Source organism: Lampetra fluviatilis, chromosome 43 (genome assembly GCF_964198595.1).
Source record: "Lampetra fluviatilis chromosome 43, kcLamFluv1.1, whole genome shotgun sequence".
NCBI lineage: Eukaryota > Metazoa > Chordata > Hyperoartia > Petromyzontiformes > Petromyzontidae > Lampetra > Lampetra fluviatilis.
The window spans coordinates 6816952-6837464 of NC_136317.1; the positions used below are offsets into that span (position 1 = coordinate 6816952).

Below are 20513 nucleotides of genomic sequence, written 5' to 3' on the forward strand. Positions count from 1 at the left end.
ATAAAAGTCGTGTTAAGATGTTAAAACACCAAACAGAAACCTTTCGCGAGGAATCGCGTCGGCATTAACCACACGTACTTGTGGTGAACATGCAAACAAAATAAACACCCTCTGGTATATAATATATAATGCATCGTATTTGAAACCGCTTGGTCCACACCAGAGGCAGCTTTCTTCAGAGCTTCGTCTCAAAGTGTTAGACCAGAGGACGTCAAAAGGTGAACAGCACGAAGACGACGCCACTATCGATGAATGCAGAGATGATTCCTTGCAAAAGGTTTCCGTTTGGTGTTTTAACATCTTAACACCTCGATTTGAAACTTTCGTGACTGCAGGGAATCATCTTATTGGTTCTTTCGGTAAAGTCACGTAGAAGGGAAATAATAAAATAATAAAAATAAAACGTAATAAAATGCAATTCTCACGACGTTTCGGCCACAACGCAAGCAGCCGTCCTCAGGTGAAGAACAGGTCTGTCGGAAAGACAGCGTCTGAATGAACACCACCAAGCTTGGCAGCGTATATTTAAGCTGTTCTTCACCTGAGGACGGCTGCTTGCGTTGTGGCCGAAACGTCGTGAGAATTGTATTTTATTATGTTTTATTTTTACTATTTTATTATTTCCCTTCTACGTGACTTTACCGAAAGAACCAAAAAGATCTTAACACCTGTTTTATTGCCGGAAAGGGTAAAAACCTGGTTTTATATTTTGATACTGGCAAGGGAGGTCACAAAACGTACTTGAGTTTAACACGTAGGCTTTCTCAGATTCTTAATGTTGTTGGTTTACCCTCCAACACACTGTGCTGTACTCATAACGAATTGACATGTGCCGTTTACGTGACAAACCTTACAAATTGGCGGTGTCGGCTGGTGGCGGGTTTAACGACACATTTATCCATATTGGGCCTACGTGTTAAACCGACACATTCATATTTATGCGATCTAACCCCCGGAAGAAAAAAAAAACCGTATTATGAACAAACGTACTTTTTGGTTTTTCATTTGTAACGGCATTGGGCAGCAAAACGTTAAATAGCCCCCGAGAGCCTCCGCACTGGTCCCCCACGAACCGATGCAGTCAAAGTTCCTGCGGTGTTAGCGCAGCAGCCCCAGCAAGGGCACAGGAGCAGCAGCAGCAGCAAGACGTCCTCGCGACGACGACAACGACGGCGAGTGCATAAATGAACATAATCTTAGGTTTTTTCGGTAAAGTCACGTAGGTAAAACATTAAATCACGACGTTTCGGAAACGTCGTGATTTTTATTTTTCATTTTATTTTACTTTTATTAATTTAAATGTTTTTACCTACGTGACTTTACCGAAAAAACCTAAGAATATGAACCCTTGCAGTCACGAAAGCTTCAAATCTAGAATGAACATAATCGTTACAAAACAACGATAACAGTCATACATTTTTTTATTTCGATTTAAAGCTTTCGTGACTGCAGGGATTCATCTTCTTGGTTCTTTCGGTAAAGTCACGTAGAATGGAAATAATAAAATAATGATAAAACATTATAAAATAATTCTCACGACGTTACGGTCACAACGCAAGCAGCCGTCCTCAGGTGGAGACTCTGTCTACTCGACAGACCTGCTCTCCACCTGAGGACGGCTGCTTGCGTTGTGGCCGAAACGTCGTGAGAATTATTTTATTATGTTTTATTTTTATTATTTTATTATTTCCATTCTACGTGACTTTACCGAAAGAAGCAAGAAGAACAGTCATACAGTATGTAAATATATATATACACAGTAGAGAGATATATACATTTGGGCAGGATGAGGTAAGATCAGGGCGGGGGGGGGGGGTAAAAGCCATTCCTTGTCCCGGTGCTAACAGCAGTGGCATCTCCAGCCACGGCGAGGTCGAGGTGGTGGGGGGGGGTCACAGCTGCTGGGGCATCTGCAGCGAACCACGTGCCACCCCCCCTGCCGCACCTCCCCACGTAGTGGGCCCCCTACCCCGCCTGACTATATATACACATTTCTGTGATTTCAAAACGTCGTAAATGTATAGCAGCAGCAGCAGCAGCAGGTAAACTGTAGAACGAATGTAGCTTCAAGATTGTCGGACGGAGTTGTGCTTCGATACGCTTCGACCCGTAATGCTCCACAGCGACGAATGACGTCTTTCAGAAGTTCAGTGAATGTCTCCCCCGAGTAAAGCACGAAAAGCGAAGAAGCTTTTTGTCAAACGCGACTTGGCCGGCAGACAACATCCAAGCATCGTGTCCGGTATTGCTTCTTTTTTCCGTTGAACGCGACACCGTAGTTGAGAAGGGAGCGCTCCTGCCAACAACAACATCTTGGTACGCCAAGATGTTGTTGAGGCACACGTAGCGGAGCTCTGCACTCACTGGCCGTGTCATCTGAGACGCAGCCAGTGCTAAGGTGGCTTGTCCACGTTACCATGTCCGAGGATGAGATCGGGACCGACTCTCGAAACGTAACAGAAATGAGGTTAAATTTCGATTTAAAGCTTTCGTGATTGCAGGGATTCATCTTCTTGGTTATTTCGTAAAGTCACGTAGAAGGGAAATAATAAAATAAAAAAAATAAAACATTATGTTTGATGTTTTATTTTTATTATTATGTTTGATGTTTTATTTTTACTATTGTATTATTTCCCTTCTACGTGACTTTACAGAAAAATTCTGTTTTATGTTTGATTTTTATTATTTTATTATTTCCCTACTACGTGACTTTACCGAAAGATTGTTTAATGTTTTATTTTTATTATTTTATTATTTCCCTTCTACGTGACTTTACCGAAAGAACCAAGAAGAGAAATGAGGTTAATGTAAAGAACGGTCGACCAACACTTCCGATCTTTATTTGTTGGGAGATGATGGGGTTGAGTCCACAAGTAATCTCTCTCTCTCTCGACCACGGCTGTACCGCATATCACGTTCACGCCCCACCATCTCTTGCCTCTCTTGTATCAGCCTGTGTCTCTGCTCGCCATCTACGTTCTCAGTCGTTGTCGTCTTTCTCTGTCCCTCCTCCTCCTGCTGCTTGTGCTCAATCCACTCTCTCGCTCTTCTCGCCCCCATCACTGGCACGAACCTCGCCCCCTCCACGTGGAGCAGTCGCCTTCACTCACGACGTTTTCGCTCCTCCTCCAGAAAACTCACTTCTTGTTCCCAAGCCCAGCCCACGATCCCCTACACCCCCCCCCCCCCCTTCTAACCACTGCCTCTTCCTTCTTCATTCTCTCTCCCCATGGCTATCACTCATTCCTTCTTCATTCTCTCTCCCCATGGCTACCACTCATTCCTTCTTCATTCTCTCTCCCCATGGCTATCACTCATTCCTTCTTCGTTCCCCATGGCTATGACTCATTCCCCATCCATCCAATTCACTCACCGTCACCACTATTTGCTGCCGTCAAGTTCCCTTTTACTTAATGCACACACACACGCCGCAGGTTGGCCCATCACGTCCTCCCATCGACTGCATTTACCTCGTCCTCACCATCACATTCACATTCACCATTGTTCATTCTCTGTGCAGCGCCTTCCTTGGTCAAGCCGCGAGATACATCACGATGCGATAACACGAAGGCCGGCACGGCACACGAGGGGGTGGGTGGCCAGCACCACGGCGGGCCGCCTTTGTCTCCCTCGTCGCGATGTTTACACACCGCACCAGGTACAGGTCTGGTTCAGACAATCGTCACCGGTGTTGGACGTGAGCAGGAATCGAACTCGCGTCGCCGGGTTCGTAGGGCAGCGTAGCGCTAACCACTACACTACCGCCCCCCTCTCGATGTACAATACAAACACGCTCACATAGAGACCCATAGACACACAAAGCTATAGGTTCACATACAGACCCACAAGCTCACACAGAGACCCATAGACACACAGACCCATAGACTCACATAGAGACCCATAGACTCACACAGAGACCCAAAGACTCACATAGAGACCCATAGACTCACAGAGACCCATAGACTCACATACAGACCCATAGACTCACATAGAGACCCATAGACTTGCATATAGACCCATAGACTCACATAGAGACCCATAGACTCACACAGAGACCCAAAGACTCACATAGAGACCCATAGACACACAGAGCTATAGGTTCACATACAGACCCATAGACTCACAGAGACCTATAGACACACAGATCTATAGGTTCACATACAGACACATAGACTCACATAGAGACCCATAGACTCACATAGAGACCCATAGACTCACACAGAGACCCATAAACTCACACAGAGACCCATAGACTCACATACAGACCCATAGACTCACACAGAGACCCATAAACTCACACAGAGACCCATAGACTCACACAGAGACCCATAGACTCAGATAGAGACCCATAGACACACAGATCTATAGGTTCACATACAGACACATAGACTCACATAGAGACCCATAGACTCACATAGAGACCCATAGACTCACACAGAGACCCATAAACTCACACAGAGACCCATAGACTCACATACAGACCCATAGACTCACACAGAGACCCATAAACTCACACAGAGACCCATAGACTCACACAGAGACCCATAGACTCACACAGAGACCCATAGACTCACACAGAGACCCATAAACTCACACAGAGACCCATAGACTCACACAGAGACCCATAGACTCACACAGAGGTGTCTAAGCAGGCGCCATGAGCCCCAGCAGAGCACATGCAGTCTATGTGTTGTTGTGCATTCATCTAGAGGGGGGCTCAGAGTAAGTCGACAGAGTGACGAGTGTTGGGGCATGACAGGGAGAGACGTGCCCAGAGAGACACCGACACCGAGACACAGAGAGGCAAGGAGAGAAACACAGGGATGGAGGGATGGAGGGACGTGGGGGGGCTGCCGAGGCTGGACTAAGACGCGTGTGTTTGGGGCTGGGGGGTTCACCTGCCCAGGCCTAGGCGCCAGGCTCCTCCTCCCACAGACGTCACTGCCGGGGGGGCGGCAGTCAACCCACGCCGCTAGCCGCCGGCACGACGCTCGGCCGTGCCGACGAGTCCGTGGCCGGGCGATCCCTCCCACCGTCGCCGCGGTGACTACCCGTGCTGCCACAGCAGCGCCGTCTCGGTGCCCACCGTCTCCAGGTTGAGGTATCCGTTGGTGCCGCCAACGCCGCCAACGCCGCCAACGCCGACGTTGAGCGCCACCATCTCGGAGAGGACGCACAGCGGCACCGGGGAGCCCTCCTCCGCCTCGTCGCCGGCGGCACCAGCAGCAGCAGCCGACGGCGCCGCAGGCTTCCCGCTCGCCTGGAAGCCGGCCCAGGCCTGCACGCACGCACGCAAGCACGCACGGACACACGTACAGATATACGCACGCACGGACACATGGAAGCATGGGTGGACGCACGCGCGACGCACGGCAGTGGCGAGTGAAGAAGGAACCGCGCCACTCGATGCGATTCACAAATGAAAAAAATGTTTGGGGGTCAGATCGCCGCACGAGTTAAATGTGCGTCGTGCACCCTCCTCCGCTCGACCGAGGAATAATTAAAGTTGCCACGTGAACACCGCCGGGCGGTGGTGTTGGTGGCTACGCTGCTGCACGTGGCTGCCTGTGATCCTGCACTGGAGGCAGCAGAGAGGAGTTGGTGGATCATCGCACAGATGGTTGTGCGTTGACCCAACGCTGGCGTGTGGTTTCACGGGCAGATAACACTGGTCAACACACTTTTTCTGGCATAAGGTATTCCAACGGGTTTAATGTAATTCTGGGGTGCTGATTCCAAATCTGGCATCAGTTTTTGTCTATCACAAATCAAATATTGCATTTTCAATAAAAACTGCAGAAGAAAAAGATTAAATAAATGTGGATATCTACATAAAATCATATTATAAACACACTATCCTAAAAATACAGCACCATATTTTAACACTAAAGCAGTCACTGACTCGCAACTTGCAATCATAAGTGACAGAGTTAATTTCGGGTAAAATGAATGAAAATGGGGTATGCCGATAGCATAAAAATGAGATGTGATAGAGCAAATCTAAGATCAGATTTGGAATCAGCACCCTGAAATTAGTCTAAAACAGCTGCAAAAAGTCCAGGCCAGAAAAAAATGTTTTTTTTTTGTTGACCAGTGTAAGCGACGCGACGCCGCGTTCTTTCCTTTTAGGGCGCACGCCGCCGTAGCCCTGACGGGCCCTCACCTGGAAGTCGCCGTTGTGAACGTCGAACAGGCTCTTGAAGTAGCGTGAGGGGTCCGGCACCCAGGGCACGAGGCAGCGCCTGATCCTGCGGGGAGGTGGGGGGCGGCGCAGCGTTGAGCTGTGAGTGTGTGTTACTGTGTGTGTGTGTGTGTTACTGTGTGTGTGTGTGTTACTGTGTGTGTTACTGTGTGTGTGTGTGTTACTGTGTGTGTTAGTGTGTTACTGTGTGTGTGTGCGTTAGTGTGTGTTAGTGTGAGGGACGCTACTGGGCAGTTGGAGGCAGTCGCCCTCCAACAACAACGGAGGGCGGAGGAGCGACGCTCACAACAACGAGCGGAGCGCCGGGTGGCTAAAGCACAGCAAGTTTGTACAGTAGGGAGCACAGGTGGTGCATCAGCCAGTCATCTCGGTCATCTCGGTCAGTCGACCCGTGGCAACTGGGTCTGCCCCGTGACCTCCTGCCAGCGGGCATTGGACACTTCACGTGGCCTCAAGGTGCACATGGCCTGGCACAAGCGTCGTGGTGACGTCACCGCCACTTAGTGGCGAATGGCGGTTGTTGTTGTTAGTGTGAGTTGGGGAGTGGTAGTGTAGCGGTTAGCGAGCTGCGCTATGAACCCGGCGACACAAGTTCGATTCCCGCTCACGGCCAACACCAGTGACGATTATCTGATCCGGTCCTGGGCCTCCCCTAGGTTGACTCAGCCTCAAATGAGTACCTGGTGCGGTGTGTAAACATCGCCACTAGGGAGACAAAGGCGGTCGGGCGTGGTGCTGGCCACCCACCCCCTCGTGTACCGTTCCGGCCTTCATAGGTGCTCGCTAACAGCACTTGCCCCTACAGTCTGTTAAGGCTATACGGGGGATCTTTGTCTTTGTTAGCGTGAGTGCACAGTAAGGGGCACAGGTGGTGCATCAGCCAATCATCTCGGTCATCTCAGTCAGTCGAACCGTGGCACCTGGGTCTGCCCCGTGACCTCCTGCCAGCGGGCGTTTGACACTTCACGTGGCCTCAAGGTGCACATGGCCTGGCACAAGCATCGTGGTGACGTCACCGCCACTTAGTGGCGAATGGCGGTTGTTGTGTGTGTGCTTGCAGTCACAAACACACACTCACACTGTATGGAGTGTGTGTGTGCTTGCAGTCACACACACACTCACACTGTGTGGAGTGTGTGTGTGCTTGCAGTCACACACACACACACACTGTGGAGTGTATGTGTGTGCGCTGCAGGTACACACACACTCGCACTGTGTGGAGTGTGTATGTGTGTGTGCTTGCAGTCACACACACACACTGTGTGGAGTGTGTGTGTGCGCTTGCAGTCACACACACACACACTGTGTGAATGTATGCGTGTGTGTGCTTGCAGTCACACACACACTCGCACTGTGTGGAGTGTGTGTGTGTGTGTGCTTGCAGTCACACACACACAGTGTGTGGAGTGTGTGTGTGTGCGCTTGCAGTCACACACACACACTCACACAGTGTGAATGTGTGCGTGTGTGTGTGCTTGCAGTAACACACACACTCACACTGTGTGGAGTGTGTGCGTGTGTGCGCTTGCAGTAGGAGGGCGCTACCGTTGGCTCTTGTACACGAACACCAGGGCCAGCACCACGATGCTGAGCGCGACGAGGCCACTGGCGAGGAACCAGGCGAGAGGCTGGGGCTCCTGGCCGCCCAGGGCCCCGTGGGGCTCCGGGTACTCGGCGACCCGAGTCCGATGACCCGTCGCGTTGCCGTCTCCGTGCGCGTCCTGTCGCGACGAACGGGGCAACGGGCACAGGTCCGGTTCACCAAAAGCCTCTGGCGGCTCACAAGCAGAGGTCGCAAACGGGTTTTGATTCCTTACCCGTACCCGTACCCGGCCGCACCAGGGTCGCAAATGGGTACCTGTACCCGTACCCGGCTGGGTACGGGTACCAGTTCCCTACCCGTACCCTACCCGAAATGAGTGACAAACGGTTACTCACCAGTGACTCACGGCCTACCCATACCCGGCCGCACCAGGGTCGCAAACGGCTACCCGTACCCGTACCGGGCCGGGTACAGGTACGGGTAGCCGGGTATCGGGTAGGGTACGGGTATCGGGTACCCGGTTGCGACCTCTGCTCACAAGGCACATTGACACTTCATGATATTCCACCAACCCTGTTCTTATCGCCGTACATTAACAGTACCATGTACTGTTAACGTTCAAAGTTAAGGTCGCACTCGTTACACACAAAATGCTTGCTACAAATGAACCACAATACCTTGGCGATCTCGTCAAGGAACATAAACCACCACGCAAACTCCGCTCATCCTCGTAGCGGCTTTTGGCTGGCCATCCAATAAAGATGGTCACTGCATCGCGCGCTCTCAGATGCGCATCTGCAGCCGTCTGAAATTATCTTCCTTCCCATATGATAAAGGCAGTGGAGCTGTGCACTATTAAATCGAGATTGAAAACTAATTTATTTTAAAAATAATTATGCGTTTAGTTTGTTGTCCTTCCCCCGCACCTCCGATTAGCACGGTTGGCTACGTACGGTGTGAAAGAAGTTCAACATACATACATCCGCTCGCTCACTCACTCACTCACCCAAGCACTCATTCATTCACCCACACACCCACTCACTCACACTCATCCACTCGTTCACTCACCCACTCACTCAGCACACTGCAGGTCACCACCACTTCTCTCTCCACTTCTTCCATCGCACTGCTCCACAATTGGAATTCCCTCCCATCGTCTCCTCCGAAGCTCTCATATAATAACAACCTTGCTCAATTCAAGCACCGCTATTAAATCCGATCCGTTACTTCTCTGATGTTGCGGTTTTGTTGCTGCCCTTATGGGCCTTTTGGGCCTGTGCTTAGCTACCTTTATCTTACACATAGTACCCGTACAGTTGTGTACACACCATTGATCTGAAGCTTTCACGGCTTCAGCTATATATCATCATTATGATTGTAGATTTTCGGTACAGCGTGGACAACATCTCTGGCACGCGCACATCAATTAATTTATTTTTGCATCCGTTTATTAAACATGAGAGCGATGCAACTGGGATCCACCAATCACAGCTCTCTCTTAGACATGTGATGTCATCCTCCCCAACCCAATTAAAATTTAGATCTAAGCAGAACGAGCCACAAGGTTGTTTGGGGGGGGGGGGCACAGCCAGTGCTGGGCTTGTCCACGTTACCATGTCCGAGGATGTGAGCGGGAACGACTCAAACAGTAACAGAACTGAGGTCAACGTACAGACTGCTCGACCAACATCTCCATGACTTTCCATCTCTAACGCCAACTGTCAGGCGGGTGGCGGTGGTGACGGTGGGGTTCGTTCGTATGCACGTTCAACTTCTTTCGCACCGTACGTAGCCAAGCGTGCTAAATCGGAGCTGCGCCATCCATTAAGTTATCTGCTTTCTGTACGCCGGCCGTGTCACGGCGACGCACCGCGCAGAGCAGGGCCGCCGGGCTGGGGATGTAGCGGGCCTCAGGGCTCCACTCGCTCCAAAGACCCCTCACGCCGTGCGCCTTGCACCGCCCGGGGCGGGCCCTCACGCGGAACGTCACCACGTGGCATCCCTGGGGCTCGGGCGGCGGCCACGAAGCCCTTGGCTCCGACACCTCCTGGTGCTGCAGGGAACAAAGACAGAGACCCCCCCCCAACAGCAGCCCAGCCGGCCATGAAGAGACCGTTGGGGAAAGTGCAATTTGACGTCATTCATCGGAAATGATAAGTTACTTGTCGTTAATTTGAGATGTCCACCCTGAACATGTTCAGCCAACGGAGCATTATTCTCGTCGGGGAAGAGACTCGAGGTGGTGACAATACAAAGAATACCGTTAGTGTTACTTCAGCAAGCCAATGTAATGCCCTCTAATTGAAAATTACGCATCGCTCTTGATTCGTAATTGATAACAATGTCAACAACAACAAAAAACATTTTTTTCTGGCCTGGACTTTTGCAGCTGTTTTAGACTAATTTCAGGGTGCCGATTCCAAATCTGTTCTCAGATTTGCTCTATCACATCTCATTTTTATGCTATCGGCATACCCCATTTTCATTGATTTTACCCGAAATTAACTCTGTCACTTATGATTGCAAGTTGTTGCGAGTCAGTGACTGCTTTAGTGTTAAAATATGGTGCTGTATTTTTAAGATAGTGTGTTTATAGTATCATTTTATGTAGATATCCACATTTATGTAATATTTTTCTTCTGCAGTTTTAAATAAAAATGCAATATTTGATATCTCAAAAACCTGAAGATGTGATAGACAAAAACTGATGCCAGATTTGGAATCAGCACCCCAAAATTACCTTAAAACCGTTGGAATACCTTATGCCAGAAAAAGTGTGTTGACTAGTGTAATTTTTTGGGCCAGATCGCGCGAGCAACACGTGCGCCTCACCCCCCCCGCGCCCCGCCGCCATTGGGGCAAGTGCGGTTAAGCGACCAGCGAGTGTGAAGAAGAGGGCCGGGACGACGGCACACTCGGGGTCGTGTGGCCCACACAACTCCACGCCCCGCTGCGTTTGCCTCCGCAGTGCCGACGTTTTACACACCGCACCTAGGTAATCGTTTTAAGTTTGAGTCAACCTAGGGGAGGGGACTCGCACACACGTGCATGCACGGTGGCCTAGGTGTAGCTTTACTATGCACTATGCCGAAACTATAAACAATTTAAACTATTTTTTATTTTACCAGGTAAGCCCCACTGAGCTATGTAGCTCTTTTTCAGAAGCAACCTGGCCACAAATGGTAGCTCAACGAAGTGGCTTATCAAGCGGGAATTTATAGCAGCCAAATACTCTAAACGCGTGATGTTGATTCTAAATGTGGAGGGGCAAAACCAGAGGACCCGGAGAAAAATCCACGGGACCATGGTAAGAGAGACACGCAAACTCCAAATTAACAGACATCAGGGTCGGGATCGAACCCACGACCTGCACACCAGGCGAGGGAGTTAACATCTCCGAGCGACCGTGGCAAGTGAAAGTGTCGGCAGTAGGGGTTGTAAATATTGGAATTTGTGTGGAGGCCCTTCAGCCAGCAGCGGCTTGAGCAAGCAATTGCAGGGCTGCTCCTTTGCCTTCCTGCCAATCGATGCCACCAACTCCTAAAATTCCACCGGAATCGATTAGTGATTCCTGACTTTAGGAATTGTAAAAAATAAAAATCGAGTCTGACGATGATTACATGTTCACTGTTCGAGCATTGGGTCGAGCACGTGGTCGAGCATGGGTTCTGAATCGTGATCATTACTCTAATTCCTGTTCATAACTCCTTATATAGGCAAACAGACGCCTAAGGTGAACTTGCTTGACCTCTAAACACCTTCTTTATGTTATCCTCGTTGAGCGCTCCACATCTCACGGGCCAATTCTTTCGCTTTACAACGTCGTGACGATGAGATCACCCAAGCGGTTTCAAACACTCGGGGCGCCCGTCAGCCACGCGTGGGTGACTTGCTCCGCAGAGATCGACGCAAGAATGGCAAAGGGCGACGACGAAGATGAAAGAGCTCCGTAGGCACCACGCGACGACACTCGCTCTCCCGATCGGCCACGTCGTTTGGGCGGCAGGGTGGTGGCGCTGCGGTGAGACCCGTGCCTCGCGGCGAGAAGGGCCCGGGTTCGATTCCCGGCCACTGTGGTCTCCTTTCTATCTCCTCGCCCTTTGTTCTGCACGTGCCACCCCCTCCCCTGTAGCTAAACCCAAAAGCGTACAGTGTAACTGTCGAGCGTAACTGGTGGTGTTGGCCAAAACATCCCAACGCTTGACGAAAAAATCATCATCAGAATCTTGAGATTCGGCGAGGCTTTTCTGGGTAAACTAGTGTCGAGTAATAATGATAAATAGCAATGTACCACGATGCCGTGTTCTCTGCGGTTGAACCCGAGGCGTCGTGCTGTGGAGTTTTGCTGCCCCGTGGTACCCACCGTCACCGCTACCACCACCACCACCGCTACCACCACCACCACCACTACAACCACCACTGACGACACTCACATCCCCGTAGTGCCCACCGCCACCACCACCGCTACCACCGCCACCACCACTGCTACCACCACCACAGCTACCACCACCACCACCGCTACCGCGACCACCACCGCTACCACCATCGCTACCACCACCACGGCTACCAACACCACCACCGCTACCACCACCACCACCGCTACCACCACCACCACCACTACAACCACCACTGACGACACTCACATCCCCGTAGTGCCCACCGCCACCACCACCGCTACCACCGCCACCACCACTGCTACCACCACCACAGCTACCACCACCACCACCGCTACCGCGACCACCACCGCTACCACCACCGCTACCACCACCACGGCTACCAACACCACCACCGCTACCACCACCACCACCGCTACCACCACCACCACGGCTACCACCACCACGGCTACCACCACCACCGCTACCACCACCACCACCGCTACCACCACCACCACCGCTACCACCACCACCACCGCTACCACCACCACCACCGCTACCACCACCACCACCGCTACCACCACCACCACCGCTACCACCACCGCTACCGCCACCACCGACGACACTCACATCCTTGTAGTGCCCACCGCCACCCCCACCGGCGGTACTCACATCCTGCGGCACGCTGTGGATCCGCATGTCCGTCTGGTAGCACGTGGACTGGTGGCGCTGGTACCCCGGCAGAGGATCCCACTTCACCAGCAGGCGGCTCCCGTTGAGGTGCACGTGCAACTCAGACGGGGGGTCCGGCTTCACTGCAGGAGAGCAAACGGCAGACACAACAACAACAACAACAACCGCCATTCGCCACTAAGTGGCGGTGACGTCACCACGACGCTTGTGCCAGGCCATGTGCACCCTGAGGCCACGTGAAGTGTCGAACGCCCGCTGGCAGGAGGTCACGGGGCAGACCCAGGTGCCACGGGTCGACTGACCGAGATGACCGAGATGACTGGCTGATGCACCACCTGTGCCCCCTACTGTGCCAACTTGCTGTGCTTTAGCCACCCGGCGCTCCGCTCGTTGTTGTGAGCGTCGCTCCTCCGCCCTCCGTTGTTGTTGGAGGGCGACTGCCTCCAACTGCCCAGTAGCGTCCTTCACGAGCCTCCTCCACTGAGGCCGATCTTGACACCGCTGGTACCAGTCATCGGCAAGTCCACTCAGCTCCACGTCCTCCTGTACCACATCACTCCATCTCTTCTCTAGCCCGTGCCGCGCCCGTCTAGCCCCCTTGATCCGGCCGAACAAAAGCTGTTTAGGCATGCGGTGGCTGGGCATGCGGGCTACATGACCCAGCCAACGCAGCCTTGCCTGCCGGAGGAGCTCACTGATGGGACTTTGCCCAGATCTTTCAAGGACTTGTGAGCTCCTCACACAATCCAGCCTGGTTAAACCCAGGATGGATCGTAGGCAGGCCAGCCTAAATGTTTCCAACCGGCGAAGATGCTCCACTAGGGGGGTCCATGTTTCGCAAGCGTAGAGAAGGGAGGGAATGACCGTGGCCGAGAAGACCTGAAGCTTCGTGCGGAGCGACAGACCAGGTAGCTTCCACACAGCGTTACGCAACCGATGAAAAGATATTGCCGCTCGACTGATTCGGAGTGAGACCTCTGCTGATAAACTGGAGCCGGTCATAAGCACACTGCCCAGGTATGGGAAACTCTCCACTCTCTCCACAACTGCCCCATCACCGATTGGGAGTTGTGGGGGTGGAGTGCCCGATGGTACAAAATACCCAGGCAGGTGCTTAGTTTTGGTGGGGCTGATGGTAAAGCCCCACCTCTTAGTGGCACGCTCCAGTCTCAGCAGCAGCGTCTCCAACTCCTCTTCTGAATGAGCAGCTATTACCAAATCATCGGCATACATAACGTGGTTGACCAATAGGGAGCCATCCCTTGATCGCACCCGGGCGTCGATCAGCCTCCCATTATATCTGTACCAAATGGTAATTCCCCCGGTACAGCTATTGAAGGCTTCACGAACTACGCAGTCGAAATAGATGTTAAATAATGTGGGAGCCAGAGGACATCCCTGTCGCACCCCAAGGTGTACAGGGAAAGGCTCCGACTCCCGGCCACGTAGTTTTACCCGGGCCCGCTCACCATCATGAAGGTCCTTAATGATCGTGAGCAGAGGGTCAGGGACTCCGAAAGCACGAAGAACAACCCAGAGCCCAGTCCTACTGATGGTATCATAGGCCTTGACCAGGTCAATAAAGCAGAGATGTAGGTCTTTTTGGAATTCCCTACACCTCTGCTGGAGCAGACGGACAGAAAATATGGCATCTGTGCAGGACCGCCCTTTCCTGAAACCGCATTGGGGCTCCGCAAGCCTCTCCTCAGCGTGCCTAGCAAGGCGATGTTGAATAATCCTTGCCAGGACCTTACCCGGCACACTGAGGAGTGAGATGCCCCTGTAGTTGTTACAGTCGGTACGGTCCCCCTTCTTAAAGAGGGGGACCACCAGGGCATCCTTCCAGTCCTGCGGAACCCGTCCAGTGGTCCAGACTGTTGTTATGATGTCATATAGGGCAGTCTGTGCACAAACGCCACCCTCCCTCAGCATTTCGCTTGGGAGATCATCTCTGCCCGGTGCCTTCCCTGGTCTCAGACTCCGGATCGCCCTCAGTACTTCCTCAACAGCTGGCACCTCAGCCAGCCACTCACAGGGGGTGACCTCTTCCAATATTTGAGGCACCGCAGCCTCAGCAGGGTTATCCCCACTTTGTGCCATGATGTTTTCCTGGCTGAGTGATTTTCCCTCCCCCAGGACCTCGCGGAAATGCTCAGCAAATCTGCAAACCTGTTCCTGGGGGTCGGAGATTGGATCACCGTTTTTTCCTCTAATGATGGTAATAGGTGTGGCGCTGCAGGTTACTTTTTTGATGGAATTAAATAGTGATTTGTGATCGCGGGCCACTGAGGCAGACTCCATCTCCTCAGCAACCTGCGACCACCACCTATCCTTACAGCGCCTTACGGCTCTCCGAACCTCCGAGCGAAGGCTGCGGTAAACCTCCTCATTCTCCGACGTGGGATGCTGTAGGCGATGAGAGTGGGCCTGTCGCTTTTTCTCAATTAACACACACGCACACACACGCGCACACATGCGCACACACGCACACACACGCACACACACACGCACACACGCGCACACACATGCGCACACACATGCGCACACACATGCGCACACACGCACACACACGCGCACACATGCGCACACACACGCGCGCGCACACCCGCATGCACACGCACGCACACATGCGCACACACACACGCACACACGCGCACACACGCACACACGCATGCTACCACCCGCCACTCAAGCACGGCCGCTTAGGCACACTGGCTTATAGGGGCGCTGATTTTGACCCCCCCCCACCCCTCGTCACACGGCGTCACACGGCGTCACAAAAAGGCAGACCCCCCCCTCAAATATGACGTCACAAAGCTCCCCCCACCCCCCCAAAATAAAACATGCTTCAAATCGCTTTAAACTATTGTCATTGTAGTGCGTATTAAATGTGGCGCTGCACTCTGATGTTGTAGGAGAAAACATTTATCAAAAAGTATATTTAATTAAGTAGAACGTGTTGTCTATATTTATTTAAAGTTGCGCATTTTGATGTGACGTCACATTTCTTAAACCCCCCCCCCCTCGTTACACATCGTCACAAATGTCTGACCCCCCTAGGTGCGTGACGTCATTTTTGGACGGCCCCATATATACACTGTGTGTGCGTGTGTGTGAGTGTCGCTGGGCGAACAGGGGCGGGAGAATTGAAAACATTTGCACGCGATGTTTCAAATGCCAGGCCAGGAAATAGAATGGGCCACCTCTCAAGGGCAAGTCCAGCGCGCTGACAATTACACCCAGAGCAGGCATGAGGTGTGCACCTGCACAGCATTGCATCCACCACGACCACCACCACCACCGTGCGCACACACACATGCACGTGCGCACACGCGCGCACACATGCACACAAACAAAGATCCCCCGTATAGCCCTAACAGACTGTTGGGGCAAGTGCTGTTAGCGAGCACCTATGAAGGCCGGAACGGTACACGAACGAGGGAGTGGGTGGCCAGCACCACGACAGACCGGCCTTTGTCTCCCCAGTGGCGATGTTTACACACCGCACCAGGTACTAATTTGAGGCTGAGTCGACATGCACACAACAACAACCGCCATTCGCCACTCAGTGGCGGTGATGTCACCACGACACGCACACACACGCGCGCATACACACACACATACACACATGCACACACGTGCATACACGCACGCACACACGCGCATACACACACACACGCATACACACACACACACGCATACACACACACGCACACACGCGCGCGCGTCCTCATGCGCCGCAGAGGTCGAGGTCGCTCACCCAGCGTTTCCACGGGCAGCGGGCAGTAGAACGGCGTCACGTTGTGGTGGGCGCTCGTGCCGTTGACGAGGATCCTGAAGCTGCGGTACTCGGGGACGTCCGCCAGCGGCACGCAGCAGCGCTGCGGCACCAGCGCGGCCCCCCCTCCTCCTCCCGGCACGGCGGCTCCAGCGGAGGCCGCGGCGGTCCGTCCCGTGGCCCCCGCTGCCGAGTCGGCCGCCCCTCCTGCTGCCCCGTGAGTCGTGCTCCATGTCCCGGACGAAATTCCAGGCCGAGTTTTCCGCTGTTTCGTCGCGGCCTTCTTCCCGTGCCCGGCCCCCCTGCCCGAGTGGTGACAAAGCTCGGTGGCGGTGTCGGCGTCGGCCGCGAGCCTCTCGTGAGTGCACTGGACGCACCGGCGCGTGGCGTTGAGAATGGTATGCCTGGCCCGTCACGACACACGGGGGGGGGGGGGGGGGGGGGGGGAGAGGGCGATTCGATCCGAGCAACTATCTCGACTTATTCTTTGTAAATGTGGAGGGGGAAAATCCACGTGAGCATTGGGCGAGACACACGCAAACTCCAAACATACAGCAGGCGTTAGGGTCGAGATCGAACCCACGACCTCCTGTCTACCAGGCGAGGTAGTTAACATCTCACCACGGGGAGAGAGACACACAAACTCCAAATATACAGCAGCAGGTGTTAGGGTCGGGGACGAACCCACGACCTCCTGTATACCAGGCGAGGTAGTTAACATCTAGCCATCGCGACACTGCCGCCACGTCCGGGCCTCAGGGAGCTCTCGGCTCCAACCTCGCTGCTGCACGGGACAAGATTCGGCAGCAGTCTGGCCGATCGGTGATCCGGTACTTGCCGATTCACTTGGCTCGCTCGCTCGCTCACCGGCGGTCAGTTGCCTCCTTATAGCTCTTCTATCACTGCTGCCAAGGTCACCGCTACACCTGTGAACCTCACTCAATCGATTCTTCCGCCCATACGACATGCTGGGTGTTTCACTGCTTTTTTTCCTCGCAATGCTCCACTTTGTAACTCCCTCCCATCGCCTCTTTTTGCCAAACGCTCATAAAAAATTGCATCTTGCCCAATTCAAGATCTGCATCACGCTCTCATCGCAACTTTGATCGGGTGCCGTCTCCTGCCGGCCATGTGACGCGTTCTGAGCGCACAACAGAGACGCGCGCATCCTTGGGTGAGTCTCCGTCGCGGATGGCCATGGCGTGAATTAGCAGAACTCTGCTCTGCGGGTGCGAGGTGCGTACGTCCGGTACCGGTGTGAATGTGCGGTGGGTGTGGTGGCGGTGTGAATGCGCGGTGGGTGTGGTGGCGGTGTGAAAGTGAGCGGTGGGTGTGGTGGCGGTGTGAATGCGCGGTGGGTGTGGTGGCGGTGTGAATGTGCGATGGGTGTGGTGGCGGTGTGAATGTGCGGTGGGTGTGGTGGCGGTGTGAATGTGCGGTGGGTGTGGTGGCGGTGTGAATGTGCGGTGGGTGTGGTGGCGGTGTGAATGTGCGGTGGGTGTGGTGGCGGTGTGAATGTGCGGTGGGTGTGGTGGCGGTGTGAATGTGCGGTGGGTGTGGTGGCGGTGTGAATGCGCGGTGGGTGTGGTGGCGGTGTGAATGCGCGGTGGGTGTGGTGGTGGTGTGAATGCGCGGTGGGTGTGGTGGCGGTGTGAATGTGCAGTGGGTGTGGTGGCGGTGTGAATGTGCGGTGGGTGTGGTGGCGGTGTGAATGCGCGGTGGGTGTGGTGGCGGTGTGAATGCGCGGTGGGTGTGGTGGCGGTGTGAATGCGCGGTGGGTGTGGTGGCGGTGTGAATGCGCGGTGGGTGTGGTGGCGGTGTGAATGCGCGGTGGGTGTGGTGGCGGTGTGAATGTGCAGTGGGTGTGGTGGCGGTGTGAATGTGCGGTGGGTGTGGTGGCGGTGTGAATGTGCGGTGGGTGTGGTGGCGGTGTGAATGTGCGGTGGGTGTGGTGGCGGTGTGAATGTGCGGTGGGTGTGGTGGCGGTGTGAATGCGCGGTGGGTGTGGTGGCGGTGTGAATGCGCGGTGGGTGTGGTGGCGGTGTGAATGCGCGGTGGGTGTGGTGGCGGTGTGAATGTGCGGTGGGTGTGGTGGCGGTGTGAATGCGCGGTGGGTGTGGTGGCGGTGTGAATGTGTGGTGGGTGTTGTGGCGGTGTGAATGCGCGGTGGGTGTGGTGGCGGTGTGAATGTGCGGTGGGTGTGGTGGCGGTGTGAATGCGCGGTGGGTGTGGTGGCGGTGTGAATGCGCGGTGGGTGTGGTGGTGGTGTGAATGCGCGGTGGGTGTGGTGGCGGTGTGAATGTGCGGTGGGTGTGGTGGCGGTGTGAATGTGCGGTGGGTGTGGTGGCGGTGTGAATGTGCGGTGGGTGTGGTGGCGGTGTGAATGTGCGGTGGGTGTGGTGGCGGTGTGAATGTGCGGTGGGTGTGGTGGCGGTGTGAATGCGCGGTGGGTGTGGTGGCGGTGTGAATGCGCGGTGGGTGTGGTGGCGGTGTGAATGCGCGGTGGGTGTGGTGGCGGTGTGAATGTGCGGTGGGTGCGGTGGTGGTGTGAATGCGCGGTGGGTGTGGTGGCGGTGTGAATGTGCGGTGGGTGTTGTGGCGGTGTGAATGCGCGGTGGGTGTGGTGGCGGTGTGAATGTGCGGTGGGTGCGGTGGCGGTGTGAATGCGCGGTGGGTGTGGTGGCGGTGTGAATGCACGGTGGGTGTGGTGGCGGTGTGAATGCGCGGTGGGTGTGGTGGCGGTGTGAATGCGCGGTGGGTGTGGTGGCGGTGTGAATGCGCGGTGGGTGTGGTGGCGGTGTGAATGCGCGGTGGGTGTGGTGGCGGTGTGAATGCGCGGTGGGTGTGGTGGCGGTGTGAATGCGCGGTGGGTGTGGTGGCGGTGTGAATGCGCGGTGGGTGTGGTGGCGGTGTGAATGCGCGGTGGGTGTGGTGGCGGTGTGAATGCGCGGTGGGTGTGGTGGCGGTGTGAATGTGCGGTGGGTGTGGTGGCGGTGTGAATGTGCGGTGGGTGTGGTGGCGGTGTGAATGCGCGGTGGGTGTGGTGGCGGTGTGAATGCGCGGTGGGTGTGGTGGCGGTGTGAATGCGCGGTGGGTGTGGTGGCGGTGTGAATGTGCGGTGGGTGTGGTGGCGGTGTGAATGCGCGGTGGGTGTGGTGGCGGTGTGAATGTGCGGTGGGTGTGGTGGCGGTGTGAATGTGCGGTGGGTGTGGTGGCGGTGTGAATGCGCGGTGGGTGTGGTGGCGGTGTGAATGTGCGGTGGGTGTGGTGGCGGTGTGAATGCGCGGTGGGTGTGGTGGCGGTGTGAATGTGCGGTGGGTGTGGTGGCGGGGTGAATGCGCGGTGGGTGTGGTGGCGGTGTGACTGCGCGGTGGGTGTGGTGGCGGTGTGAATGCGCGGTGGGTGTGGTGGCGGTGTGAATGTGCGGTGGGTGTGGTGGCGGTGTGAATGCGCGGTGGGTGTGGTGGCGGTGTGAATGCGCGGTGGGTGTGGTGGCGGTGTGAATGTGCGGTGGGTGTGGTGGCGGGGTGAATGCGCGGTGGGTGTGGTGGCGGTGTGACTGCGCGGTGGGTGTGGTGGCGGTGTGAATGCGCGGTGGGTGTGGTGGCGGTGTGAATGTGCGGTGGGTGTGGTGGCGGTGTGAATGCGCGGTGGGTGTGGTGGCGGTGTGAATGCGCGGTGGGTGTGGTGGCGGTGTGAATGCGCGGTGGGTGTGGTGGCGGTGTGAATGAGCGGTGGGTGTGGTGGCGGTGTGAATGCGCGGTGGGTGTGGTGGCGGTGTGAATGTGCGGTGGGTGTGGTGGCGGTGTGAATGCGCGGTGGGTGTGGTGGCGGTGTGAATGTGCGGTGGGTGTGGTGGCGGTGTGAACGTGCGGTGGGTGTGGTGGCGGTGTGAATGTGCGGTGGGTGTGATGGCGGTGTGAA

At 54.7% G+C, this 20513-nt stretch overlaps 1 protein-coding gene across 1 annotated transcript in view; it reads right to left on the reverse strand.

The window, feature by feature from the left end:
- Positions 1 to 7743: 7743 nt before the first annotated feature.
- Positions 7744 to 20513, reverse strand: part of LOC144946916 (interleukin-13 receptor subunit alpha-2-like) — a 32133-nt gene continuing 19363 nt past the window's right edge. The window contains exons 6-9 of the mRNA XM_078875983.1: positions 16572 to 16993; positions 12791 to 12933; positions 9616 to 9798; positions 7744 to 7923 (exon numbers count right to left, since the gene is read on the reverse strand). Of these exons, the coding sequence (XP_078732109.1) occupies positions 7744 to 7923; positions 9616 to 9798; positions 12791 to 12933; positions 16572 to 16993 (928 nt within the window). The remainder of the gene's footprint in view (positions 7924 to 9615; positions 9799 to 12790; positions 12934 to 16571; positions 16994 to 20513) is intronic.